The 26,817-nt window shown below is 36.8% G+C and overlaps 1 protein-coding gene across 8 annotated transcripts in view; it reads left to right on the top strand.

Annotated features, from left to right (window-relative positions):
* The window catches only part of KTN1 (kinectin 1), a 111,634-nt gene that overhangs the window by 28,169 nt on the left and 56,648 nt on the right, over positions 1 to 26,817 (top strand). For all 8 annotated transcript variants that reach the window (XM_025295483.3, XM_025295484.3, XM_025295481.3 and 5 more), the window contains exons 2-9: positions 3,539 to 4,091; positions 7,194 to 7,331; positions 8,708 to 8,878; positions 10,410 to 10,540; positions 16,921 to 17,037; positions 18,857 to 18,997; positions 23,937 to 24,043; positions 24,860 to 24,992. In XM_025295483.3, coding sequence (XP_025151268.1) covers positions 3,569 to 4,091; positions 7,194 to 7,331; positions 8,708 to 8,878; positions 10,410 to 10,540; positions 16,921 to 17,037; positions 18,857 to 18,997; positions 23,937 to 24,043; positions 24,860 to 24,992 — 1,461 coding nt within the window. In that variant the 5' untranslated portion in view covers positions 3,539 to 3,568. The remainder of the gene's footprint in view (positions 1 to 3,538; positions 4,092 to 7,193; positions 7,332 to 8,707; positions 8,879 to 10,409; positions 10,541 to 16,920; positions 17,038 to 18,856; positions 18,998 to 23,936; positions 24,044 to 24,859; positions 24,993 to 26,817) is intronic.

Below are 26,817 nucleotides of genomic sequence, written 5' to 3'. Positions count from 1 at the left end.
TTAGGAAGCATCACTATAAACAAAGCTAGTGGAGGTGATGGAATTCCAGTTGAGCTCTTTTAAATCCTAAAAGATGATGCTGTGAAAGTGTTGCATTCAATATGCCAGCCAATTTGGAAAACTCAGCAGTGGCCACAGGACTGGAAAAGGTCAGTTTTCATTCCAATCCCAAAGAAAGGCAATGCCAAAGAATGCTCAAACTACCGCACAATTGCTCTCATCTCACATGCTAGTAAAGTAATGCTCAAAATTCTCCAAGTTAGGCTTCAGCAATATGTGAACTTCCAGATGTTCAAGCTGGTTTTAGAAAAGGCAGAGGAACCAGAGACCAAACTGCCAACATCTGTCGGATCATGGGAAAAGGAAGAGAGTTCCAGAAAAACATCTATTTCTGCTTTATTGACTGTGCTAAAGCCTTTGACCATGTGGATCACAATAAACTGTGGAAAATTCTTCAAGAGATGGGAATAGCAGACCACCTGACCTGCCTCTTGAGAAATCTGCATGCAGGTCAGGAAGCAACAGTTGGAACTGGACATGGAACAACAGACTGGTTCCAAATAGGAAAAGGAGTACGTCAAGGCTGTATATTGTCACCCTGCTTATTTAACTGATATGCAGAGTACATCATGCAAAATGCCGGACTGGAAGAAGCACAAGCTGGAATCAAGATTGCCAGGAGAAATATCAATAACCTCAGATATGCAGATGACACCACCATTATGGCAGAAAGTTAAGAACTAAAGAGCCTCTTGATGCAAGTGAAAGAGGAGAGTGAAAAAGTTGGCTTAAAGCTCAACATTCAGAAAATGAAGATCATGGCATCTGGTCTCATCACTTCATGGCAAATAGATGGGGAAACAGTGGAAACAGTGAGAGACTTTGTTTTTTTGGGCTCCAGAATTTCTGCAGATGGTGATTGCAGTCACCATGAAATTAAAAGATGCTTACTCCTTGGAAGGAAAGTTATGACCAACCTAGAAAGCGTATTAAAAAGCAGAGACATTATTTTGCCAACAAAGGTCCGTCTAGTCAAGGCTATGGTTTTTCCAGTGCTCATATAGGGATGTGAGAGTTGGACCATAAAGAAAGCTGAGCACCAAAGACTTGATGGTTTTGAGCTGTGGTGTTGGGGAAGGCTCTTAAGAGTCCCTTGGACTGCAAGGAGATCCAACCAGTCCATCCTAAAGGAGATCAGTCCTGAGTGTTCATTGGAAGGACTGATGTTGAAGCTGAAACTGCAATATTTGGCCACCTGATGCGAAGAACTGACTAATTTGAAAAGACCCTGATATTGGGGAAGATTGAAGGCGCGAGGAGAAGGGGACGACAGAGGATGAGATGGTTGGATGGCATCACTGACTCAGTGAACATGAGTTTGAGTAAACTCTGGGAGTTGGTGATGGACAGGGAGGCCTGGCGTGCTGCAGTCCATGGGGTAGCAGAGAGTCAGACACAACTGGGCGACTGTACTGAACTGAACTGTGGTATATTAATCACTACTGTAGTTCTTATTCATTTTGCCATTTTTAAACAGAGTTGAAAACTTTGTGAGTTCTTCTTAAACTAACAAATTTTAAAGTATTAAGACAAGTGAGACTGCACCCATGATTATTGCACAGTTCTTTAATTTACATATTCATCTTAAAGACCTATTTATTATACATGAGCTATTTTGATCCTGCAAGTGAAATTATGATTTTGATTATTCAGTCTCAGTATTTACAGTTTTAACAGCAATATTTTATAGAGTTGATACTTGTTAATTCAACCCATTCTGATGTTATGTATTTAGTCTCAGCTTTTCTTATTATATGTAATGTTGTCCTGAACATCTTTACATATGCTTTTCTTTGTACATATCTTGGGATAAAGCATCAGGAATATTGGATTAAAGCAATGCAAACATTTTCTTGACTTTAAATTTGCCTTGGTGTTTTGGTTGGACTCCTCCTAGATGCAGAAAGAGAGCTCAAATGAAGGGGCATTGAATTGTATGAAGGGAATCTCCTGAAAATCTGAAGACTGAAATCGTGGTTCTTCCAGCCTTATATGAGACCTAGAAAAGGGAGGTAGAAAAATCATCAGGAATCTGTGTGTTTCAGAGTTTCTGTGGTCTCATGGCCTCTCTTCTCTGAAGGTTTGCTTCTTTATCTGCTTCGTCATAGATTTTGTCTCCTAAGAAAGACCTATGCTGCATGGACTGGAGCTTGCTATTCGTCAAAGACCTTCTGACTTTGATTTGATATTTTTCCAGCATTTTGGCTACTGCTCAGTGTCTTAGCCTCTTTTCTTTCCTCAGAGCAAAAATCCATAGAGTTCTAACTCATTGTTTTGTCCTTTTTCTCCCCTAACCTAACCCTCAGCCAAATTGAACAGGCTTTGTAGCCTGTGGATGGTAATATTAAACAAAATCCAAACGTAAAACATCTTTTAAAAATAATTTTTGGTTGACCAGTGACAGGCATAATAAAATCTGCCTAATAAATAAAAAATTTTGGATAGTTCATTAATTATTAGAGAAGAACAATTCTATATAAGTTTCTTTTTAGTATTTTGTTAGCTTGTGATTCACTCTCCCCTTCATCTTGTTAAATCTTTCTCTTAGTAGTCCAGGGTTATATTAATATCCTTTAAATTTTGCTTAAATTGTTGCAATAGGATGGGATTACCAATTTTGTTTTTGAAGTATACCTTTTTTGCAGTAAGAGGAGAAGGCAGTGGCACCCCACTCCAGTACTCTTGCCTGGAAAATCCCATGGATGGAGGAGCCTGGTAGGCTGCAGTCCGTGGGGTCGCTGAGGGTCGGACACGACTGAGCAAGGAAATGGCAACCCACTCCAGTGTTCTTGCCTGGAGAATCCCAGAGACGGGGGAGCCTGCTGCGCTGCCGTCTATGGGGTCGCACAGAGTCGGACATGACTGAAGCGACTTAGCAGCAGCAGTACCTTGGAAAAAAATCAAGAGAAGCAGCTTATTTGTAATTTATTTTAGTGCCAAATGACATATCCTAACATTTTTATTTTTATTTTATTTCCATATTCTTGATGGATCCCACCATATCATGAGGCAACGGTTAGCTGGAATAAAGGTGCTCACAGCTGAGTGAATCCCCTTTATTTTCTTTGCTGTTAAGAGTGTGTACTTTCAATGACTATCTACAGTGTTAGTAGTTAATGCCTCTTTATTTCCATAAATAGTATATTCATGAACATCGTACAATAAGAGAAAAACTAAACACTGATAGTATCAAAGTAGATATTTTGGGGGAAAATGAACTTTTTTTCTGTCAGAATCTTTTCACATGCTTGAAAAATAGAAGAATGTCTTACATTCCTAGTTACCAAAAAATTTTTTTTACAGTATATAGTATATTTGAACTGTAAAGTAATCAAGTATATGATTTAAAAAACTAACCTGTTTAGATTTGTAGATCAGGTTAAATCTGAAGACCTCTTGAAAAACCAGAGGTTTTGTGTGTTTAATTTTTATAAGACTGACCCAGGTTTTTGTTTTTTCTTTTTTCCCCCACATTTAGGTTTTATAGGATCACATTAACAAAGGCACCATGGAGTTTTATGAGTCAACATATTTTATTGTTCTTATTCCTTCAGTGGTTATTACAGTAATTTTCCTCTTCTTCTGGCTTTTCATGAAAGAAACATTATATGATGAAGTTCTTGCAAAACAGAAAAGAGAACAAAAGCTTATTCCTACCAAAACCGACAAAAAGAAGGCAGAAAAGAAAAAGAATAAAAAGAAAGAAATCCAAAATGGAAACCTCCATGAATCCGATTCTGAGAGTGTACCCCGGGACTTTAAATTATCTGATGCCTTGGCTGTAGAAGATGAGCAAGTTGTACCTGTTCCATTGAATGTGGTTGAAAGTCCAACTAGTGTTAGAGAAAGAAAGAAGAAGGAAAAGAAACACAAGCCTGTACTAGAAGAGCAGGTCACCAAAGAAAGTGATGTATCAAAGATTCCATGCAAAAAAGTAGAACCTGTCCCAGTTACTAAACAGCCGACTCCCCCCTTGGAAGCAGCTGCTTCAAAGAAGAAACCAGGGCAAAAGAAGTCTAAAAATGGAAGCGGTATTGTAATCTATTAAACTTTATTGCATGGTTATATTTGTTTTAATAACTTTAATAGAGTTGGAAGTTCAGATACTTTAAGTGTGCACTCATGCTAAATATTGAGTTTGAAATCGAGATCATTATCCTTTTCACTATTTGTTTTCATTAAATGCTGCTAGAAAGAGTTAGTATTGATCATAAAACAGCATTTAAAGCTAAATTTCACATTACACATATGGAAAAGACCTTAAGTGGAAATATATAAAATGTGTTTTACTAAAACTACTAAAGACCTATAAATATCAGTAGTTAGAAGCTTTTACATTTATTTCAACCAATACTTTCTAATCAGTGTGATAAGAATTAAAGATGAAAAGAGAAATCAGGTATCATTTTTATCCTTGATTGATTTACTTTGCAAACATTTATCATACATCTGTTTTGTGTTAGTCACTATATAGGTGCTAGGACTACAGAGGTAAAGAGTGCATTTTCTAGGTAGTCACATGCAAACTGTATATACAAGCCTAAATTCATTATTATAATATAAAAAGTTTAGTATAATGGGCTAGATATGTCTCAGTCAGTATCGGAGTACTAAAGTGGGTCACTTAGAGCATGTAATACCTAAAATTAATCTGAAGTGTTGAATAAATATTAGCTAGTTTTTCTTGGTGAATAGGGCGCTCTAAGGAGAAGGGTTAACAGATGCAAAGGAAAGGACATGAGAAATGGTGTGCTGATAGGTGAAACTGTGAATTGTTTGCTCTGTGTGAAAGGACTTCTGTTTATCATTAAGTTGTTTTCGTATCTTAACTTGTGGAGTATTAAGTTATCGTTATATTGGATTTTAAATATTTACTTGCCAACTATGTCAAGCATGGTACTAGAGAAATAAGAGTAAAGGGGAGAGGAGGACATGTGAGCCAATAATGAAATATGACTTACATAAGAAAAGTACAAAGTATAGAGGTAGTACAGAAGCCAAAACAACTGGTACATACGGGACCCGTGGGCCAAAAGCTTTGCAGAGGAGGCAGTGCTTGAACTGGGTTTGCAGAATGACTCAGTTCATCAAGGAAATAGTGGAATTTTATTCTTCACTGGCGGAAGATCATGCATAAAGGAACAAAGGTGCAAGGATGCAGTGTGTTGCTGTGCCCTGAAGTGGGAGGTAGGGAGTGGTAGGAAACAAAATAGGTAGTGGAGTGGGGAGATTATGATGATTTTTGTGTACAGAGCTAAATAGGTGGGATGTTATAATTTGGCCATTGTTGAGGATTTTCAAACAGGTTAGTTTCCATTGACAGATTTACATTTTAGAAAGGTATTTTTGGCAGAACTTGGGAAAAGAAGTTTCATAGGGCAGTGTTTGATGTAGGCAGACTTGTTAAGAGAGTATTGTTTTCCAAAGTTAAGCTGAAGGACTGAACTGTGGTAGTGACAGAAGAAGTAGAAAGGAGATTAGAGAGATCTGCAAAGCAAAAATGACATGGGTAACCTTATTGGATAGGATATGGCAGATAAAAAGGAGAAAGCAGGATAAAAGATGATTTCCAAGTTCTAAGTTAGGTCAGGGTTGGCAAACCGCAACCTGTGAGCCAGATCTGGCATGTTTCTCATTTTTTATAGCTCATGAGCCAAGAATGGTTTTTATGTTTCAAATAAAAGAAGAGCAATATTGTGTTAAATGTGGAAATGATATGAAATTGAAACCTCTGTGTTGTAAATCAAGTTTTCTTAAATGCAACAACACTCGTGTTAACGTCTGTTTGTGGCTGGCTCTCACAATGCAACAGCAGGTGAATAGTTGTGATAAAGTCTAAATGGCCCACAAAACCTTTACTGTCTGTTCAGACCTTTATAGGAAAGATTAACCAACCTTTTATCGGTAGATGTTGATAGCACTAAGAGGCAATACTGGGGAGAGAGTGGATGTGCACGGAGCGGAGAATGCTTTCAGTTTGTGTTTCTGGTGCCTGTGGGGGCTGTTCACATAGGGAGCAATTCAGGATGCAGTAGGAAAGTTAGATACACAGGCATAAGGCTAGAATACAGATTTAGAAGCCTTAAGCATGCAGGTAGTAGTTGATGTCATGGTTGTAGAGAAGATTATTCAAGGGAGGTATTTAAAATGAGAACACAGCCCTGAAAAATACTAGATATAAGGTATTCAGTAGGAACAGCTTACAAAGAAGACTGCAAAGGAATATTCCAAGTGTAAGAAAAGAATTCTCATGAAAGCTGAATTTTAAATTTTATTTATTTTATTGTGGTAAAATAAGTATATAAAAATTTTACCATTAAAACCATTTTTAAGTGTATAGTTCTATGGCATTAAGTACACTCACATTCTTGAACAGTCACCACCAGCCATCTCAAGAACTTTTCATCTTTCCCAACTAAAATTCTGTACCCATTAAGCACTAATTTCCCACTCTTCCCTCCCCCTAGTTCTTGGCAAGCAACATTCTACATTCTGTGTCTATGAATTTGACTGCTCTAGGTACTACCTGTAAGGGAAATCATACAATGATTGTCCTTTTGTGACTGGCTTATTTCACTTAGCCTAATGGAGAGGAGAGAAATTTAAGGAGGTAGAGACCAATAGTTTGAAATGCTGAATAGAAGTTAAATAAGGATTAAGGGATATTATTGATAGAATCAGGCATTTGGGACATTAGGGACCTGAGTAAACTTTTTTGTGAATATAATGGAAGAGATAAAAATCAGGTTGCAATTAGTTGAGAAATGATTGGTAGAAAAGAAAGTACAGACTGTTCTTTTGTCAATATAAGAAGGAAATGGGTGTGGGAGGCTAAGGATTACAGTGGTGGGAAGGGTTTTATTTTTTAAGATAAGAGATTTGACAATGCCTATAAGCTGAGTAGGGTTAGGAGTGGCTGAGAAATGGGATATAAAAGGAGTAAGTACTAGAAATCCTGATGAAGTTAAAGAGCAGGTGTAGCAGAGCAAGAAAGCTAGAATGATAAGTGAGGGAATTGTATATCAGAGTTTAAAATTTTGGTGGTAAAGCATTCTGGGAAGTATTCATTAATAAATTTTTTTCTGATGTGTTCATTTTTTGCTACTATGATTTTTCATTTATTTTTAATAAAGATGATCAGGATAAAAAGGTGGAATCTCTTACTGCACCTTCAAAAAAGCAAGAATCATTACCTCTGCATCAAGAGACTAAACAAGAAAGTGGATCAGGAAAGAAGAAAGTTTCATCAAAGAAGCAAAAGACTGAAAATGGTGAAACATGTAGATACGTATTTTATAGCTACTAATTCTAGAGAAGTCTACTAGGACAAGGACCCTAGAGACCTCACATGCTCCTTAATTCTCAGCTTAATGTGTATATTAACAACTTTAGTACTAATACAAGTCCAGGGTGCTTTGACAGATGGGCAGGGTATAAGTTTGTGGTGAAAACCTTCATCTGAAATTTAAAAAAGACAAAGCATTTATAAATATTCTCATTTTTAAGTGAGTTTTGAAAATAATGTAAATAGCATAAAAGCTCTATAGAAGAAAAGTTTTCCTGAAATATATGTACTTTTAATATCATGTAAAGATCATATTTGAGAACACTATCTAAATTTATCATTATCCTGCATTCCTAATCATTAAATGTAATGTGCATGTATATATGAGAAGCATCCAGTTAAAAGTGATGGAGCAATTTTTATTCTCAGTTGTCCACGAGATGTCTTAGCTATGAAATTTATGTAGATTAAATAGTAATTTTTATAATATTGGGCTGTGATAGCAACCTATGCTAGAAAATTGGAAAGGGAAAAGGTGAAATTCTGTTATTTGCATTAAAATTATGGTATATCAAGTAATCAGGTATAGAAAAAATCACCCCAGTATTTGATAATATCAAGTATTTATTACAGATTTTAAATAAAAACTGTATGTGCCTCCAAGTTTTTTTTTTTTTTTTTTTTTAAGTAGGGATATAGAGAGATTTCCATATGGGTGTGGAATTTTGTGTCTCTAACCAACAAATATCAGAACACTACTTAAATTCTTACAGTTCTTCACATTAAAGCTAGAAACTAAGAAAGCTTCCTACCTTCACTTTTAATGTTGTTTTGGAAGTTTTAACTAGTGTAGTAAGATGTGCCATGTAAGTTAGAGGCATAACTATTAGAAATGAGAAGATATCTGCAAGGAACAATGGCTATTTTTGTATCTAGCAAGTAAAAAAATCAGTTAAGAATTATCAGTTGGAATAAGAGGTCAGTAAAGTACCAACATACATAGAAATTAATAATTTTCCTTGAGCACTAGTTAAATGTGAATGGATTCTTAGTTAAATCAGAAGAAACATGAGATCGAACCAAAACATATAAGAATGTATAAGAAGAAATTTTCAGATATTGTTAGAAGAGATGTGTGATACACTTTAGATAACCTAAGTGATATGCTGTAAAATAATATTGAATGGCTATTTCTTAATTTGAAGAGTGTTTTGACTTGTTAAAAAGGATAAATAGGAATTTGAAGTCAAATTGAGCTGGTAATAACTGCATTTATCATGAAACTTAGTTGTGCTTACATGTTATTTTATTACTCCATTATAAAAAACCTTGTGTGATTATGATTTGTAATTTAACTTGCAGTTTTGGTAGATGAACCTCTTATTCATGCAACAACTTATATTCCTCTGATGGATAATGCTGATTCAAATCCTGTGGTGGATAAGAGAGAGGTTATTGATCTGATTAAACCTGACCAAGTAGAAGTAATCCAGAAAACAGGGGCTAAAAAACTGAAGATTGAAACTGACAAAGGTAATGGATACAGAGTGCAACAACCTGTTGTATTGAAAAAAAATATTTTTGAGTTCTTATGGAATGAGTGCATTTTCTCATAGAATCAATGAATTCCAGAAGGCTAATAGAGTCTTTGTGGTAAAGGATTTATTGGTAGTTTTCTTATCCAGTCCTCTCAGTTTTATAGAGCTGAACATTGGACTTTGACTTGCCTGAAGTCTCGTAGCTGTTTTGCTGTCTGATAATCTTTTCCCTTCTTTTATTGTCTCAGAGTTTTCTGTGTTAATTCACAGAAAACTATTATTTTGGCCCATATGGCTTGTGGGATCTTAGTTTCCTGACCAGAGACTGAACCTAGACCCAAGGCAGAGATAGTGCTGAGTCTTAACAGCTGGACTGCCAGGGAACTCCCTATTATTATTTTTTTAATAGGGTTTTTTATTATTTTTTTTTTAAGAGCAGTTTAAGTTCATAGCAAAATTGAGTGGAAAGTACAGAGTTCCCATATACCCCTTGTTCCCATATAAGCCCACAACTGCCTTTTTAAACTTATAATATAGCTGAAATATTAGAAGCTCTGGGCTCCTTTGGGTCTAACAGGTGGATGTTGCTTTTATGAAAACACAGGTGTTGTCTAATATAAGAGCCCTAGGGGAACTGAAGTGAGGTATTTGGTGCATGGATTTTTAAAATGTCAGGATTGCTTTTATATAGCTGATTTTTGTAAAATAAGACTTTTTGTTAATTGTCTCTTATTTTTTTGTCTGTAAAATTTGGCTTGTATGTTGTGAGTATTACAGTTAAATAAGAATATTTGTGAACATATTTAGTATAGATACTAGCATACTAGACATTTGAATGCTTTTTTTTCCTGTGGCACTTTAATACTCTGCAGTTTGGATGCAAACCTCTATGTATTATATATGTCTCTGTGTGTGCATGTGCTCTCAGTCACATCTGACTTTTTGCAAGCCCATAGACTGTAGCCTGCCAGGCTCCTCTGTGGAATTTTCCAGGCAAGAATACTGGAACAGGTTGCCATTTCCTCCTCCAGGGGATCTTCTTGACTCAGGGATCAAACCTGAGTCCCTTTTGTCTCCTGCATTGGCAGGTGGATTCTTTACCACTGCACTTGGGAAGCTCGTATACATAATATATGTGGCAAACAACAAGGTCCTACTGTTCAGGAAACTATATTCAGTGTCCCATGATAAACCACGATGGAAGAGAATCTAGAAAAGAATCTGTATATATAACTGAATCACTTTGCTGTATGGCAGAAATTAGCATAACATTGTAAATTAACTATATACTTCAATTAAAAAACATTCTGCAGTTTGAGCAAATTTTTAGTTAATTATTCAATATTAAAGATGATAAGCACTTTTTTCCCCTCTCTTAACTAGAGCATTTATTGTTGTTTGACCTGAAATGTAAGTCTATTTTCTCTTGGTTATTGACTTTCTGGGTCAAGAATTCTTGGTGCTTTACCTTTGCTGTCTTATCACATATCTTTTAAATGTTAATTTCTTTTTTTCCCTCTTTTAAGAAAATGCTGAAGTCAAATTTAAAGATTTTCTTCTGTCCTTGAAGACTATGATGTTTTCTGAAGAAGAGGCCCTTTGTGTTGTAGACTTGCTAAAGGAAAAGTCTGGTGTGATACAGGATGCTTTAAAGAAGGTAAGCATAGTTTTGATTATGATCCTATTTGAGAGCAGTGATTAGAAGTTCACCAAGCAAGACTTCTGCTAGAGCAATAAATTATAATCTATTCCCATCTTATACCCCAATAACACTTAGTCACATTTAAAAGTTCTGGAATGCCTTCAGAAGTTATTTCATGTATCCATACTAATCAAATTACCTATTTAGTTCAAACAGGTATCCGAGTCATCTGAGGTTTGACAAAAATGAATTGCTTATAATAAATAAGATGATTTATATAACTTTAAAGTCATTTGGCACGTGGCTAAGTTGTACCTTGCTTTGTTGTGAATGTAAATACTGAAAGCAGGGTTGGGTGATTTCTGGATAACATATGGAATGTTTTTATGATTGAAGATAGCACCATTCAAAGCATCTGGGAATCTTTTTCTTGTGTGTGTATGAGATAATACTTTTTTAAAGTAAATGCTTTGAATGATAAAATCATTGCTATGACTGACTAAAACTTGAAAAAAATCCATGAAGCTGCTATTTAATTTCTCATTTTATTATATTCAATATTATATCATGTGTACTATGGCATATTGCAGAAGGTGACAAGTTTTTAAGTGTTACTTGTGTGAGATAAGATGACATGGTATCTGGTGTTCAATATTAGATAGTGGACTTAACCATTCTTAGGGCTTCCTTGGTGGCCCAGACGGTGAAGTCTGCCTGCAGTGTGAGAGACCTGGGTTTGATCCCCAGGTTGAGAATATCCCTTGGAGAAGGAAATGGCAACCCACTCCAGTATTCTTGCATGAAAAATCCCATAAATGAGGAACCTGGTGGGCTACAGTCCATGGGATTGGTAAGAGTCAACTGAGCAACTAAAACTTTTTTTTTAAGCACACATACTCCTAACATGTTTCTGCTTTAAAACCTTTAGTGGCTTCCATTTTTTCTTAAAGACCACCCTAATTGAAACCATTACTTCTCTTTTGATTACTGTCAGTATTCTCCTAGTTGATGTTTCTGTATTCCCTTGTAGCCTTCTAATCTATTTTTTCTACATAGTTCCAAGGTAACCTCTAAGGGTAAATCAGGTTATATTGTTCACTGCTTTAAAAACATTTTGGATACCTTTCTCTTTGCACTTAAAACATAATCTAGATTCCTTCAAAGGCCTGTGTCTGTCTATCTGTCTATCTCTGTAGCCTTATCTCATGATATTTTCCTCATCCTCTCATACCAAATGTTCTCTTCTGTCTGGGTTGTCATAAAACCCCTAAGCCCTTACCCTCAAACTTCTTCCTTTGTTTAATTGCTCCTTCAGTTTTCCATTTAAATATCATTTCCTCAGTTAAGGCTAATTTGAATTCCTAGTCTAAATTATTCTCCCTCATAGACTTTCTCCTAACCATCTAGATTTTTTTGTCATAGCATTTGTGATGACATTATGTCTGTCCATATTTCCAGGCATCTGTTGACAATGTTTTACAAACCTGTGGCATTTTACAATGTAGGGTGCTTACTAGTCTCCATGTTGTGCCAGCACTGGTTCAGAGTGAAGGATGTGTTCAAGGCTCCTCAGAATAAGTGTGATAACCGTATGGCTTTGTATCCAGAGTCAGATAATTCTCTTGCAAGGAACTTTCTTGCAAGTGTATATCTTAATATTTCTTTAAAGAGTTCTTAGAGGTTTAAGAAAATCTCCTAGCAGGGAAGAACCTCCAGCTTAAGTTAGTTACTAACTGTTTGAAATGACTCCTTTTTAAAATTAATTGGTTCAGGTTTTTCTCTTTTCGCTAAGGCTGTGGTTGGTGGTTTATGGGTGCAAGAATAGTCATTTTATTGCTTGGGACAGCTTTGAACTCTAGAGATGAGTCAGACTCCTCTTGATAGCTGAGAAGGAAGTTGGAAATTGTTCAAGATAATGTTTTGAAATAGAATGAACATTTTGAAACTTTACATTTTTTTCCTTTTTCTTGGAACCTTTGGCTTTCAATTAAATCTTGTTCTGACTTTCTCAGGGAGTGGTTCTGTTCTTATCTTCAGGGACTCAGTGCCCTTGTAGATCCCCCGTATCAGGAAAAGACTAGGTGAGTTTAATTACTCTCTTTTCATGTCATAAAAATTGAGTCTTGGTCAGACCTTTTAGTAGATTTCAAGATCCTGGATATAGGTGAATATTCACATCTAATAAAGACCACCTCAGAGAAAGGGAGAAGATAAATGCAGGAATACAAGCATAGGTGTGGGATAGAGATAGAGGAGTTAGAGGACTTGCTGACTGATTAGATATGGTGCTAAAGAAGAGTCTAGAATGAATGTTTGTTTTTGTTCTGGAGTAACTGGGTAAATCGTGGTGAAAATGGTTATTCATGAATACATTGCAGAAGAAGAGAGAGCAGAGGGTTTTGAAAATTTTTAGGGAGTTGTTTTAGGCATACTTTGGAACTTTTAAGTGGTTATAATCATTTCACAGTTGAATATATATTTCTATGGAGTTGAAAATAGCTTGCATTGGGAGTAGTTTCAGAAAGTAATCAACTGTCATCAGTACATATAGGGGATGTATGCTAGCCCAGAGAGGATGTGTGGAGAGGTAAGAAAGCTCAGGAATGAACCTTGAGAAGCATCAATATGTAAAGGTCAAGGAAAGCCACCACAAAGGATACTGAGAGAGAAAACACCAGGAAACAGTGGAATCACAGATGCTTAGGAAGGGTAGAGAGTTCAGCAGTGGTGGTAAAAATCACCAGTGACATGCTTTAGAGCGATCAGGGAGAATAAGGATTGAAAAAATGGATTTGATATCCTTAGTAAAAGCACTTCCATTGTACTATTAGACTGTAAATAAGTGGTGGATGACTAAGAACGGTGACAGTATCCCCTTTGAATAAGCATAGATGGGAAGAGGAAAACAGAGTAGAAGCAAGGACATCCAACCAGTCCATTCTGAAGGAGATCAGCCCTGGGATTTCTTTGGAGGAAATGATGCTAAAGCTGAAACTCCAGTACTTTGGCCACCTCATGTGAAGAGTTGACTCATTGGAAAAGACTCTGATGCTGGGAGGGATTGGGGGCAGGAGGAGAAGGGGACGACAGAGGATGAGATGGATGGATGGCATCACTGACTCGATGGACTTGAGTCTGAGTGAACTCTGGGAGTTGGTGATGGACAGGGAGGCCTGGCATGCTGCGATTCATGGGGTCACAAAGAGTCGGACACGACTGAGCCACTGAACTAAACTGGATCTTCTTTGCCTGTTGTCTTTATTTTTAAATGGTTGTCTGAGGAGGCCTTACAAATAGCTGAGAAAAGAAGAGAAGCTAAAGGCAAAGGAGAAAAGGAAAGATATACCCATTTGAATGCAGAGTTCCAAAGAATAGCAAGGAGAGATAAGAAAGCCTTCCTCAGTGATCAGTGCAAAGAAATAGAGGAAAACAATAGAATGGGAACAACTAGAGATCTTTTCAAGAAAATTAGAGATACCAAGGGAACATTTCATGCAAAGATGAGCACAATAAAGGAAAGAAATGGTATGGACCTGAAAGAAGCAAAGATACTAAGAAAAGGTGGCAGGAATACATAGAAGAACTATTCAAAAAAGATCTTCATCACCCAGATAATCACGATGGTGTGATCACTCACCTATAGCCAGACATCCTGGAGTCCGAAGTCAGATGGACCTTAGTGGAGGTGATGGAATTCCAGCTGAGCTATTTCAAATCCTAAAAGATGATGCTGTGAAAATTCTGCAGTCAACATGCCAGCAAATTTGGAAAACTCAGCAGTGGCCACAGGACTGGAAAAGGTCAGTTTTCATTCCAGTCCCAAAGAAAGGCAATGCCAAAGAATGTTCAAACTGCCGCACAATTGTATTCACCTCACACGCTAGCAAAGTAATTCTCAAAATTCTCCAAGCAAGGCTTCAACAATACGTGAACTAAGAACTTCCAGATGTAGAAAAGGCAGAGGAACCAGAGATCAAATTGCCAACATCCATTGGATCATAGAAAAAACATGAGAGTTCCAAAAAAACATCTGCTTTTTTGGCTACACTGAAGCCTTTGACTGTGTGGATCACAACAAACTGTAGAAAATTCTTCAAGAGATGGGAATACCAGACCACCTGACCTGCCTCCTGAGAAATCTGTATGCACGTCAAGAAGCAACAGTTAGAAGTGGAAATGGAACAATGGACTGGTTCCAAATTGGGAAAGGATTACGTTAAGGCTGTATATTGTCCCCCTGCTTATTTAACTTCTATGCAGAGTACATCATGTGAAATGCCGGGCTGGATGAAGCACAAGCTGGAATCAAGATTGCTGGGAAAAATACCAATAAACTCAGGTATGTAGATGACACCACCCTTATGGCAGAAAGCAAAGAGGAACTGAAGAACCTCTTGATGAAGGTAAAAGAGGAGAATGAAAAAGCTGACTTAAAATCCAACATTCAAAAAACGAAGATCATGGCATCCAGTCATATCACTTCATGGCAAATAGATGGGGAAACAATGGAAATAGTGACAGACTTTATTTTCTTGGGCTCAAAATTATTGAGATGATGACTGCAGTCATGAAATTAAAAAACGCTTGCTCTTTGGAAGAAAAACTATGACCAATCTAGACAGCATATTAAAAAGCAGAGACATTACTTTGCCAATAAAGGTCTGTCTAGTCAAAGCTATGGTTTTTTAGGTAGTCATGTATGGATGTGAGAGTTGGACCATAAAGAAAGCTGAGCACCAAAGAATTGATGCTTTTGAATGGTGGTGTTGGAGAAGACTCTTGAGAGTCCCTTGGACTGCCTGGAGATCAAACCAGTCAGTCCTAAATGAAATCGGTCCTGAATATTCATTGGAAGGACTGATGCTGAAGCGGAAGCTCCAATACTTTGGCCACCTGTTGGGAAGAAGTGACTCACTGGAAAAGACCCCGATTCTGGGAAAGATTGAAGGCAGGAGGAGAAGGGGGCCACAGAGGATGAGTTGGATGGCATCACCGACTCCATGGACCTGAATTTGAGCTAGCTTCAGGAGTTGGTGATGGACAGGGAAGCCTGGCATGCTGCAGTTCATGGGGTTGCAAAGAATTGGACATGACTGAGGGACTGAACTGGATCTTCTTTACGTGTTGTCTTTATTTTTCGTATTTTGGTCATAAAAAAAGATAAAGCTTTTGATTTCTTATTTTTGTTTACTTCTCTACACGGTGAACTCTGTGTCTTCTACTATGTTTTCAGCAACACACCTTTTTCTGTTCGCTGCTTCTAATTGGATTATATATCTCATATGGTCTTACTTTTATTTCTACTTTGGGTTTTGCCAACTCATATTTCATCTCATTCTGTGGTCTTATTTTTCTTCTGAATTATTTCTTGTGAGGTCTGTTCCTTCCTCTTGTTTTCAAAAATTGTTGGTATGTTAGACTTTAAAAAGTCATGGTGATCTTTTTTAATCACAGTTTTTGTCTGTTCTTGACCATATTTTTAGAGTTATTTTTCTGCACTTGGCATTTGGTTTTTCTTATTACTTTTCTTGCTGTTTTCTCATATCTTACATAGACCCTGTTTTATTTCTTTTTCATTAATACCCCTTTTCCAATGAGAGGTGTTTCTCTTGCATCATCTCTGTGGCTAGAGGTTGATAATGAAGGGCCAAGGCCCACAGTTCTCCTTGGGCTATGAGCCTTTCCTTGTCAGATAAAAAACTTCATTCACTGCAGAGTATCTCACTGTAGAGAATCTCTCGTAACTGCCTCACTGTTTAGCTGCCCTCTTTGAATTAGGTTTATCTGTCTAATATCTTCTATATTTCTACTTCTGCTTCTTGAGACCTCCTAGCAAGAAAATTCCTACCTTCTATCTTTGTTCTTGTGCCTGATACCAGATGGGGGATTGTTGGTTTTACTTTTCAGTGTATGCTTGTTAACTTCAGAGATCTGTGTAACCCATGGCACCTCTGTAGTCTTGGGTATATTCCGGCTGGGTTGCTGAGCATCTGCTTTGATCTCCACTACTTTTGGCAGTCTTTCTGATATTATGCTTTGACATTACAGTTGATTGTTTTATTGTAGTTCAGTTTGCATAGGTTTCATGTTCCTTTTTTTGATCTTTTAGGAGGGAGAGAGTACTGTCTTGACTTTGTGTTTAAAAATGGAAGTCTATCATTCTTTGTAAAAATCTGTTTCTTGATTGATATGTGTCCTGTTGTATACATCAGAACATGTAATGATATAGCAATTTTTCTGAATGATATTTCACTGACAGTGTTTGGCGGTCATTCTATTTTATATAGCGAACTCTGCCTTGGCCTAAGAACACTTCATATCAGATAGTTCATTTTTATAAAATTCATTAGCCATTGTTAATTATTAACAATTCTGTATTGATTTCTCAATTGTAGTACAATAAAGGAGAGTTGACTGCACTTGTTCATCAGCTTCAAGAAAAAGACAAGTTAGTGACTGCTCTGAAGGAAGATGCTGCTGCCATGAAGGATCGGTGTAAGCAGTTAACCCAGGTGAGGACATGCTTGTATTTAAGGGTTATACTTTCTGAGTCAGAGGCAGTGAAGGATTTTAGAAATTGTTTATAATTCCTCATTTATTTGTGTAATAAATTTACACCCAGTGAAAGTAATTTTCTTTTAGAGTTTAAGTGGTGGAAATACCACTGTTTCATGGTATTATATCCTATAGTCAAATTGTGAATTTAAAATAGCAATACTTTTAGGTATACTAATTTCAGAATAATGGAAGTATTTGGACACTGGGAGCATGTTTCAGTTGGTTCTGACCTAGAATTATTCTATAGAAGCACAAAACTCAGTGTGATCTTGTTTAAATCCAATTTATTGGATAAATGTGAAACTCTTACATAGGTAGTTTTTAATCAGTGAAGTTCTTTAAACCCTTTTTCCTCTGAGAGGTTTGAAAAAAAATCTTTTAAAAAAATATAAAAGTACAGACTTCCAGTTATAAAATATGTAAGTCCAGGGGAGGTAATATACAGCATGGTGACTATAGTTATTAATACTGAATTGTATATTTGAAAGTTGCTAGAAGAGTTATCATCACAAGAAAAAATTTGTAACTACGTGTGGTGATAATGTTAACTAGACTTATTGTGGTGGTGATTTAGCAATGAATACAAGTACTGAATCATTATATACTCGAAACTAATGATATTCTGTGTCAGTTACATTTTAAAAGATCATGTAGACTGAGAACGTAATTGAAATTCTATAGTAAATGTAGTCTCATTTTTCCTGAAGTGCTTTTTCTCCTTTTAGGTGTTAAATACAGTAGAGTAAATGAAGTTTATTTCACTGTCATTTATGTAGCTACTTGATTACATTATGAGAATGGCCTCATTTGAATATAGAATCTTTTCTGTGAATTTGAGGTGAATAAAAGTCAGTGGAAAACAGATTAAGATTAATCAGTTATGACTGCTACAATAAGTATTTCTATAAGGTTAGAAACTATAATTTTCTGATTATTTTTAAAATTAGAAAAATAATCTGTTTACTTTTGTGTAACTCATTGAGCTATATACTTAAGATGTGTTGTGTATGCTTTTCCTAAATGTATTATGTACATCAGTAAAACAGTTTGCACATGTAAATAAACTCATGCTAATGGGCAGCTGTTAGTTAAATGAAAATCTTAAAGTTTATCAAGCAGTTTCTTAGAACAGAGGAAATGGACTGATCATACCTGCAGGTAACTTTAAAGTTGCTTGGCTTTCTTGCATTTTAGTAATTAATATTTCTTCTAGGGGTTCATAATACTTGCAACACAAAATGAAATCACTCTTTTAATGTTTGACTTGGGAAGATAATAAAACTTTCTGAGTTTTACTTTCCCTATTCTGCTATAAACATATCCTTATGTCTTCCTATAGGAAAGAGACTTTTCTCTTCTTGACGATTTTTTTCCCCCTGGGGGCCTTTTCTGTACGCCAGAAGAGGGCTGGTACCTGGAAATAATGAAGAATTAACTGGTTTGCTTTAAAAATGTTCTTTTTTATAATCAAGTTAGATGTAGGGTTTAATCCCACATTCAGCTCTTTAACAGTTAGACCAAAAGTACATTTGAAATATGAGTAAACAGAGCAGCTGTTTATGAAGGGAATTGGTATAAAGAGCAGGTAAGATGTAGAGACTTTTTTTTTTTAAACCTTTGACCTTGGTTTTTAAGCAAGTACTTATTTCAGAATTCATGATTGTTTTGCTGACATCTTTTTTGCTGATGTTAAATATGTTTTCTTAGTAAAATCTTGTTCTTATTTTTTTAAGTAATTTTTTTTTTTTTTTTTTTTCTGATTTACTCTTCTAGGAAATGATGGCAGAAAAAGAAAGAAGCAGTGTGGTTATAGCAAGGATGAAAGATCGGATTGGAACGTTAGAAAAGGAACATAATGTGTTTCAAAACAAAATGCATGTCAGTTATCAAGAGACTCAACAGATGCAGATGAAGGTATATATTTGTTCTTTGAAAAGTTAAGTGAAAGTAAAGTTAGAATGTAATATTTTATTCCACATTCTTTGAATACAAAATTAAATAGTTGTATTCATTTTATTAGCAAACTTAAGCACCCTGTGCTGGCTTTGATATAAACTGGCTCCCTCTCCTTAAGTAAGCAACTTTTTTAGGTGGGGAGGCTGGAAGCTGACAAGTAAATACTCTGTTACAATAGAGGTAAGTAAGCATCTGGTGCTTTGGAACAATGGAGATGGGAGGTGGGGAACAGAAGGAGTGTTAGGGAAGACTTGTTAGCAGTGATAAACAGACTTTGTTGATTCTTTGGAAACAATTAGGCATTGTCAGGAAAGAGTGAAGGAATGGGCACTGGGTATAAGGCTTATTACCCAGTGAAATTCCTTCCCATCCCGAGAGATTGGTGGTTCAATAGGTCTCTTTTGGGGCCCAGGATTGAGCTTTTTAATGAGTGCACTCCAGGTATTTTTGATATAGGTTGTCTAGAGATAACAGCTTATGAGAAATATAGTAATAGTTGTGGTATTTGGCATTCAGGGCTGGAATGAAGAGATCTAGAGAAAGAAATAAAGGTCTTGTATACCTGAAGACAATGGCACCCCACTCCAGTACTCTTGCCTGGAAAATCCCATGGATGGAGGAGCCTGGTAGGCTGCAGTCCATGGGGTCGCTACGAGTCAGACATGACTGAGCGACTTCACTTTGACTCTCATTTTCATGCATTGGAGAAGGAAATGGCAACCCGCTCCAGTGTTCTTGCCTGGAGAATCCCAGGGATGGGGGAGCCTGGTGGGCTGCCGTCTATGGGGGTCACACAGAGTCGGACATGACTGAAGTGACTTAGCAGCATACCTGAAGACATGTCAACAGACACGAATTTGAGCAAACTCTAGGAGATAGTGAAGGACAGGGGAGCCTGGTGTGCTGCAGTCCACAGGTTCGCTAAGAGCTGGACAGGACTTAGCAACTGAACAACATACCTGAAGACTGGTGGGCCAGTGAAGGAGTTTAAGCAACCCAGCAATGTGTTTATAGTATTTTAAATTATTACTCAGACATAGTATGAAAGTGATAGCAATGTGAAGAGTGGAACAAGGGATAGTGGGAGGACTTTTGCCAGAATCCAAGAGAACAAAAACCTTAAGTCAAGACATTGATAATGAGGCCATTTATTTGATAAAAAAGAGGTAGTAGATAGGACTTGGTGATGCAGTGGAGGAGAGAGGGAAAATGATAATGGTTTTAGCTTAAGTGACCTTCAGTTTCATGTTCTTATTTTTGCCTGTTTTCTTTCAACATTTTAAAGGGTTCAGTGCTTACTGTATATTTTTACAGTGTTAATCCATTTTCATGATTTCCTTTAGGTCTGGACCAGTGATTTTTGTTGTTTTCTTTCTTCTCTTGTTTCCTTACCCTCCCTTCCATTGAAATATCATCTTTATTATTGATAAAAAGACTATTGAAGAATATGGTTTGGCTTGCTTGTCAAGTGGGCTTATAATACTCCACTTAATTGAACCTTGTGGATCAATTATTTCTTTTGAAATTGTTTCTATTGCCAGATGATGCTTTAGTTTGAAAGTGCTTGTTGTCACCTCAAAATTAACATGTGTGTAAAATCAAACTGTTGATTATGGTCATGTTGTTTTTATTTTCTAATGTTGTGAAGCATTATTATTATTATGCTTGAATCCTTTGAATTCTCTCTCCTTTGCCCAATCTACAATTTGTTTTAAAATCTTCAGTTCAGTTCAGTTCAGTATCTCAGTCGTGTCCGACTCTTTGCGACCCCATGAATTGCAGCACGCCAGGCCTCCCTGTCCATCACCAACTCCCAGAGTTCACTCAGACTCACGTCCATTGAGTCAGTAATGCCATCCAGCCATCTCATCCTCTGTCGTCCCCTTCTCCTCCTGCCCCCAATCCCTCCCAGCATCAGAGTCTTTTCCAATGAGTCAACTCTTTGCATGAGGTGGCCAAAGTACTGGAGTTTCAGCTTCAGCATCATTCCTTCCAAAGAAATCCCAGGGCCGATCTCCTTCAGAATGGACTGGTTGGATCTCCTTGCAGTCCAAGGGACTCTCAAGAGTCTTCTCCAACACCACAGTTCAAAAGCATCAATTCTTTGGTGCTCAGCTTTCTTCACAGTCCAACTCTCATATTCATACATGACCACTGGAAAAACCATAGCCTTGACTAGATGGACCTTTGTTGGTAAAGTAATGTCTCTGCTTTTCAAAATGCTATCTAGGTTGGTTATAACTTTCCTTCCAAGGAGTAAGTGTCTTTTAATTTCATGGCTGCAGTCACCATCTGCAGTGATTTTGGAGCCCCCCAAAATAAAGTCTGACACTGTTTCTACTGTTTCCCCATCTATTTGCCATGAAGTGATGGGACCAGATGCCATGATCTTAGATTTCTGAATGTTGAGTTTTAAGCCAACTTTTTCACTCTCCTCTTTCACTTTCATCAAGAGGCTTTTTAGTTCCTCTTCACTTTCTGCCATAAAGGTGGTGTCATCTGCATATCTGAGGTTATTGATGTTTCTCCCAGCAATCTTGATTCCAGCTTGTGCGTCTTCCAGCCCAGCATTTCTGATGATGTACTCTGCATATAAGTTAAATAAGCAGGGTGACAATATACAGCCTTGACGTACTCCTTTTCCTATTTGGAATCAGTCTGTTGTTCCATGTCCAGTTCTAACTGTTGTTTCCTGACCTGCATACAAATTTCTCAAGAGGCAGGTCAGGTGGGCTGCTATTCCCATCTCTTGAAGAATTTTCCACAGTTTATTTTGATCCACACAGTCAAAGGCTTTGGCATAGTCAATAAAGCAGAAATAGATGTTTTTCTGGAACTCTCTTGCTTTTTCGATGATCCGGCGGATGTTGGCAATTTGATCTCTGGTTCCTCTGCCTTTTCTAAAACCAGCTTGAACATCTGGAAGTTCATGGTTCACGTATTGCTGAATCCTCACTTGGAGAATTTTGAGCATTACTTTGCTAGTGTGTGAGATGAGTGCAATTGTGCAGTAGTTTGAGCATTCTTTGGCATTGCCTTTCTTTGGGATTGGAATGAAAACTGACATTTTCCAGTCCTGTGGCCACTGCTGAGTTTTCCAAATTTGCTGGCATATTGAGTGCAGCACTTTCACAGCATCATCTTTCAGGATTTGAAATAGCTCAACTGGAATTCCATCACCTCCACTAGCTTTGTTCGTAGTGATGCTTTGTAAGGCCCACTTGACTTCACATTCCAGGATGTCTGGCTCTAGGTGAGTGATCAGACTATCGTGATTATCTTGGTTGTGAAGATCTTTTTTGTACAGTTCTTCTGTGTATTCTTGCCACCTCTTCTTAATATCTTCTGCTTCTGTTAGGTCCATACCATTTCTGTCCTTTATCAAGCTCATCTTTGCATGAAATGTCCCCTTGGTATCTCTAATTTCTTGAAGAGATCTCTAGTCTTTCCCATTCTGTTGTTTTCCTCTATTTCTTTGCATTGATCGCTTTATTTCTAGTTTTTTTTGCATTCAGTTTTTATATATGACCTTAGTTTATTATTTCTTACTAGCATTATTACAACATTCTTTTTTATTTTTAGAGAAGGTAATTTATTTTTTACTTTTTTAAGCTGATTGATTGCTTTACAGTATTGGTTTGATTTCTGTCATACATCAACATGAATTGACCATAGATGTACATATGTCCCCTCCCTCCTGAGTCTCCCTCCCACCTCCCATCCATTCCGTCCCCTCTAGGCTCTTACAGAGCCCCAGTTATAGCATTCTTAAGAGGTCTCTTTTCCAATCTAATATATAATTAGCACAAGATTTTTATTTGTAAAATAACTGCTTTGATCACATTAGTAGTGTGCTGAAAAATGAACAGTTCTTTACTGTTATCAGAATTCCAGTAGTATTTTCTGTGGAAATGCCACTAATAATGAAAAAAAAAAGTGAATCAATCTGTTTTCAGGTTCTTAACCTATCCGCTACTTTGATGCTTTAATTTGGCTCAATCCTCCATCTTCCCAGCCCCCAGCCTTTTGAAATATTCTTTTCCATTAACCAGATTATTGAAGAACTGATTTTTCCTGACCTCATGTGATCTTTTCCCCTCTTAATTCTGACTTACATTCATTTGAAAAGTAGTTGGATAGCTGTAGCAATATCTTTTATTGAAGGTTAAGGGTTTTGAAGTGATTATTTCTTTTTTGAATTTGATTGCTTACAGAGGTCAAGATATAGTTTATATATGATAAGTTTTCTGAGAATTAGCAACATATACTTTTTTTTCCTCTTAATTGAATAGGTTTACTAAAAATTATTGAGTTTTTCACATACTGAAGTGAGGATGTGAAAATATAAGTTTCAGTGTTTTTTGTCTTTTGATTCTATAATTCTGAAATAAAAAGCTAGAAGCCAGATATTTTAGCAGGTAGATTTTTATATAATGAATTTGCCATCTATTTGGATATGGCTCAATTTGTAACTTAATGTAAATGTTTCAAAAATATGTTCAGTCTTTAAACTTTTGATTACTAAAACCTTTTATTAAAATATTGCTAACTTAATTGACATATTCTAGGATCAGTAGAGTTTCAGTTCTATATGAGTCTTGTGTAGGAAAGATTTCCAAAAGATATCTTTCAGTTCTAAAACAGCATCTTATGTATTTATTTTGCATATGATAGCAGCCAGCCTCTACTTGCTTTCTTGAATGCTGTGACAACTTATATTTACTTTGTATTTGTCATTATCAAAATGTATCCTTTAAATGTGCTTATATTTATTTGAGAAGGATATCCAGAGTTTATGCTATTGATGCTTTTTTACTTTTCATCATGATAAATTTTCTTTGAGGTTAGCTCTGGCAGTTATTGTTTTCTAAATCTTATGTGTGTAAAATAATTTTAGTTCCAACAAGTTCGTGAGCAGATGGAGGCAGAGATAGCTCACTTGAAGCAGGAGAATGGCATACTGAGAGATGCTGTCAGCAACACTACAAACCAGCTAGAAAGCAAGTATGTTCCCACATGCTTTACTTTTAATAAAATGACAGTATTTTCATTGAATGGTAGAGTGTTTTCTTCAGTCACCAAAATGTGTTTGATAGTAATTGGTTAGACTTTTGCTTTTTTACACTTGTTTTTTAAATGAATAAATTTTCAAAACCTATCCTCTTGCTTTTGAAGAAGCTCTTCAGTTAAACTATGATAAATACTAGTGCCACCAGTGGGATAGCTTACAAATTTAAGAGACTGAAGTAGCAAGTTTTAAACTTTCTATTTCCTTTAACAGTAGTTCTCAAACTTCATTATTCTGAAGAATATTTGCATGTTAGCTACAAATCATATTCTTGAGTCTTATCCTTGTAAGTGTATGATTTAGTGGCTCTGAGGTAGACTCCTGGAATCTGCATGTTAAGACACATTCCTTGTGATAGTGATTTAGTTGGTCTAAGCCATACTTGAGCATGCAAGCATGCACAGTGCCATACTTTGAGAAACAGTCCTAGAGAAGACTAGCAGCATGCTTACATAGAATAACTATTCTGATTGGTGGATTCAGAGCACTGATTTGAGAGTGAGTCATGCTCATGGTGTGTGGTTATCCATTTTTCTTGATTACTTTATGGTAACTTTAGTGTTTATATTATTGTCATCAGAATGATTCAGAGATTATATTCAACCAAATTCTTTATTAGTAGACACTTAGAGCATTCGTTGTCATTTTCCTATAAATGGAATCACTAACTCAGCGAAACTCACATGTTTTCTTTAGTCATTTACATGTGTTTGTAATAATGGAAGGTTCCTAATCCAGTTAACTGTTTTCAGGCAGTCTGCTGAACTAAACAAACTGCGCCAGGATTATGCTAGGTTGGTAAGTGAGCTGACTGAGAAAACAGGAAAGCTACAGCAAGAGGAAGTCCAAAAGAAGAATGCTGAGCAAGCAGTTACTCAGTTGAAGGTGAAACATTACCTTTATTTATCATTTCATAAATAATGTGGCTTTTCAATCCAATGACCTGAAAGTGTATAAAGCTTTTGAGAAATGTAGTTTGAGGCTTAATGGGCCTGTATAGAAACATGTACACTAATGAAAGAATTGAATACAGGCTTGAGTTTGAAGTTAAAGACTATTTGAAGATATGAAAATTGATATTAGCTGATTGACAGGCATAAACAGAATTTCACCTTATGTGTGGAGGTGAGGGTCTGCATGTATAAGACAAAAATTAAATTTTTGATAGGTAGTTAAAATCACCTTCAGCATCACTTATCCATAACTTGGATCTCTAAGTAAGGTTAGTAGAGCCTATTTTTATTTCAGCATTGGAATAGATGATTTTCTGTTGCGTGAGCATGAGGCCAAGTAATACTCCAGTTGCTTTCACTTGAGCCATAGTAGAAAAAAAAAATCACACAGTTTCTTTAGACATCAGAGTAGCACTTGGTGCCATTAGATGCTTATACTGAGAAGACATGCATGGGGTTGCTTAGGCTGACTGAGAGAGAGGAGTGGACTTATTTTTCTTGCACATTTTAGCCTGTGCATATTGAGTAGAGTGATGAGTAGAATTGTCTGTTCCTCCTTGTACAGAGGAGAGGATTTGTTGAACAGTTCAGTTTCTGTAAGTTAAATGTATTGGATAGATTCCTACGTAAGTCATCAATATAGATGATATACCTCAATACCAGTTCCAGAGTTCAGTTCAGTTCAGTCGCTCAGTTGTGTCCGACTCTTTGCAACCCCATGAATCGCAGCACGCCAGGCCTCCCTGTCCATCACCAACTCCTGGAGTTCACTCAAACTCACGTCCATCGAGTCGGTGATGCCTTCCAGCCATCTCATCCTCTGTCGTCCCCTTCTCCTCCTGCCCCCAATCCCTCCCAGCATCAGAGTCTTTTCCAGTGAGTCAACTGTTCGCATCCCAAGGATGGAGGAGCCTGGTAGGCTGCCATCTACGGGGTCACACAGAGTCAGACACAACTGAAGCGACTTAGTAGCAGCAGCAGCAGCAGCAAGTCTTCGCATGAGGTGGCCAAAGTATTGGAGTTTTGGCTTTAGCATCATTCCTTCCAAAGAACACCCAGGACTGATCTCCTTTAGAGTGGACTGGTTGGATCTCCTTGCAGTCCAAGGGACTCTCAGGAGTCTTCTCCAGAGCAGTAGAGGTTAAAAGGGCTCTGAGGATAATTGAATGTAGAAAGTAGCGTACTTTTTGTTTTCTTGAAGTTTTCATGGGTCCCTGTGGGAGAGTGATATTGTTGTCCTATCTTTTATTAAATATTTGTCTTGCTAATATATTTGCTGATGGCATTCGTAAATATGATGTTTGTGCTCTATGGATATGGATAAGTAGATTAATGACATTAAATATTATAGTCATAATTGAAGTGTTGTGCTATACCTCAAAATAAGAATTTTAGGAACCTACTAAAATTTAGCAATAAAGATATCATCCTGTCTTTTGAAAAGCCTATCATCTGAAGGAAGATTATTGGAAAGCTCATCATAGATAAGTGGGTCAGATATATACATAGCAGCAGCTATATTGATCCACCAGCACAAATAAGGAGTTTCTGAAATCTCTAATCTGTAAATCCTGTATATTGGCAGGTAGAATGGCTGTGACTGATAATATCTGTGCATATTATCAGGCTGAGCACATCTGCCTATGTTATTAAAATGTGGGAGACTAGTGATTAGTTTGTTGGAAGAAGCCGTTTTATGGCACAACAGTAAAGATAGAAGATGCTTTTTTTCTGTAAATTGAAATCCTGTGTTTGTG

Source organism: Bubalus bubalis, chromosome 11, assembly GCF_019923935.1.
Source record: "Bubalus bubalis isolate 160015118507 breed Murrah chromosome 11, NDDB_SH_1, whole genome shotgun sequence".
Taxonomy (NCBI): domain Eukaryota; kingdom Metazoa; phylum Chordata; class Mammalia; order Artiodactyla; family Bovidae; genus Bubalus; species Bubalus bubalis.
The sequence above is the reverse complement of the archived record's forward strand: the minus strand, read 5'-3'. Positions and strand labels throughout refer to the sequence as shown.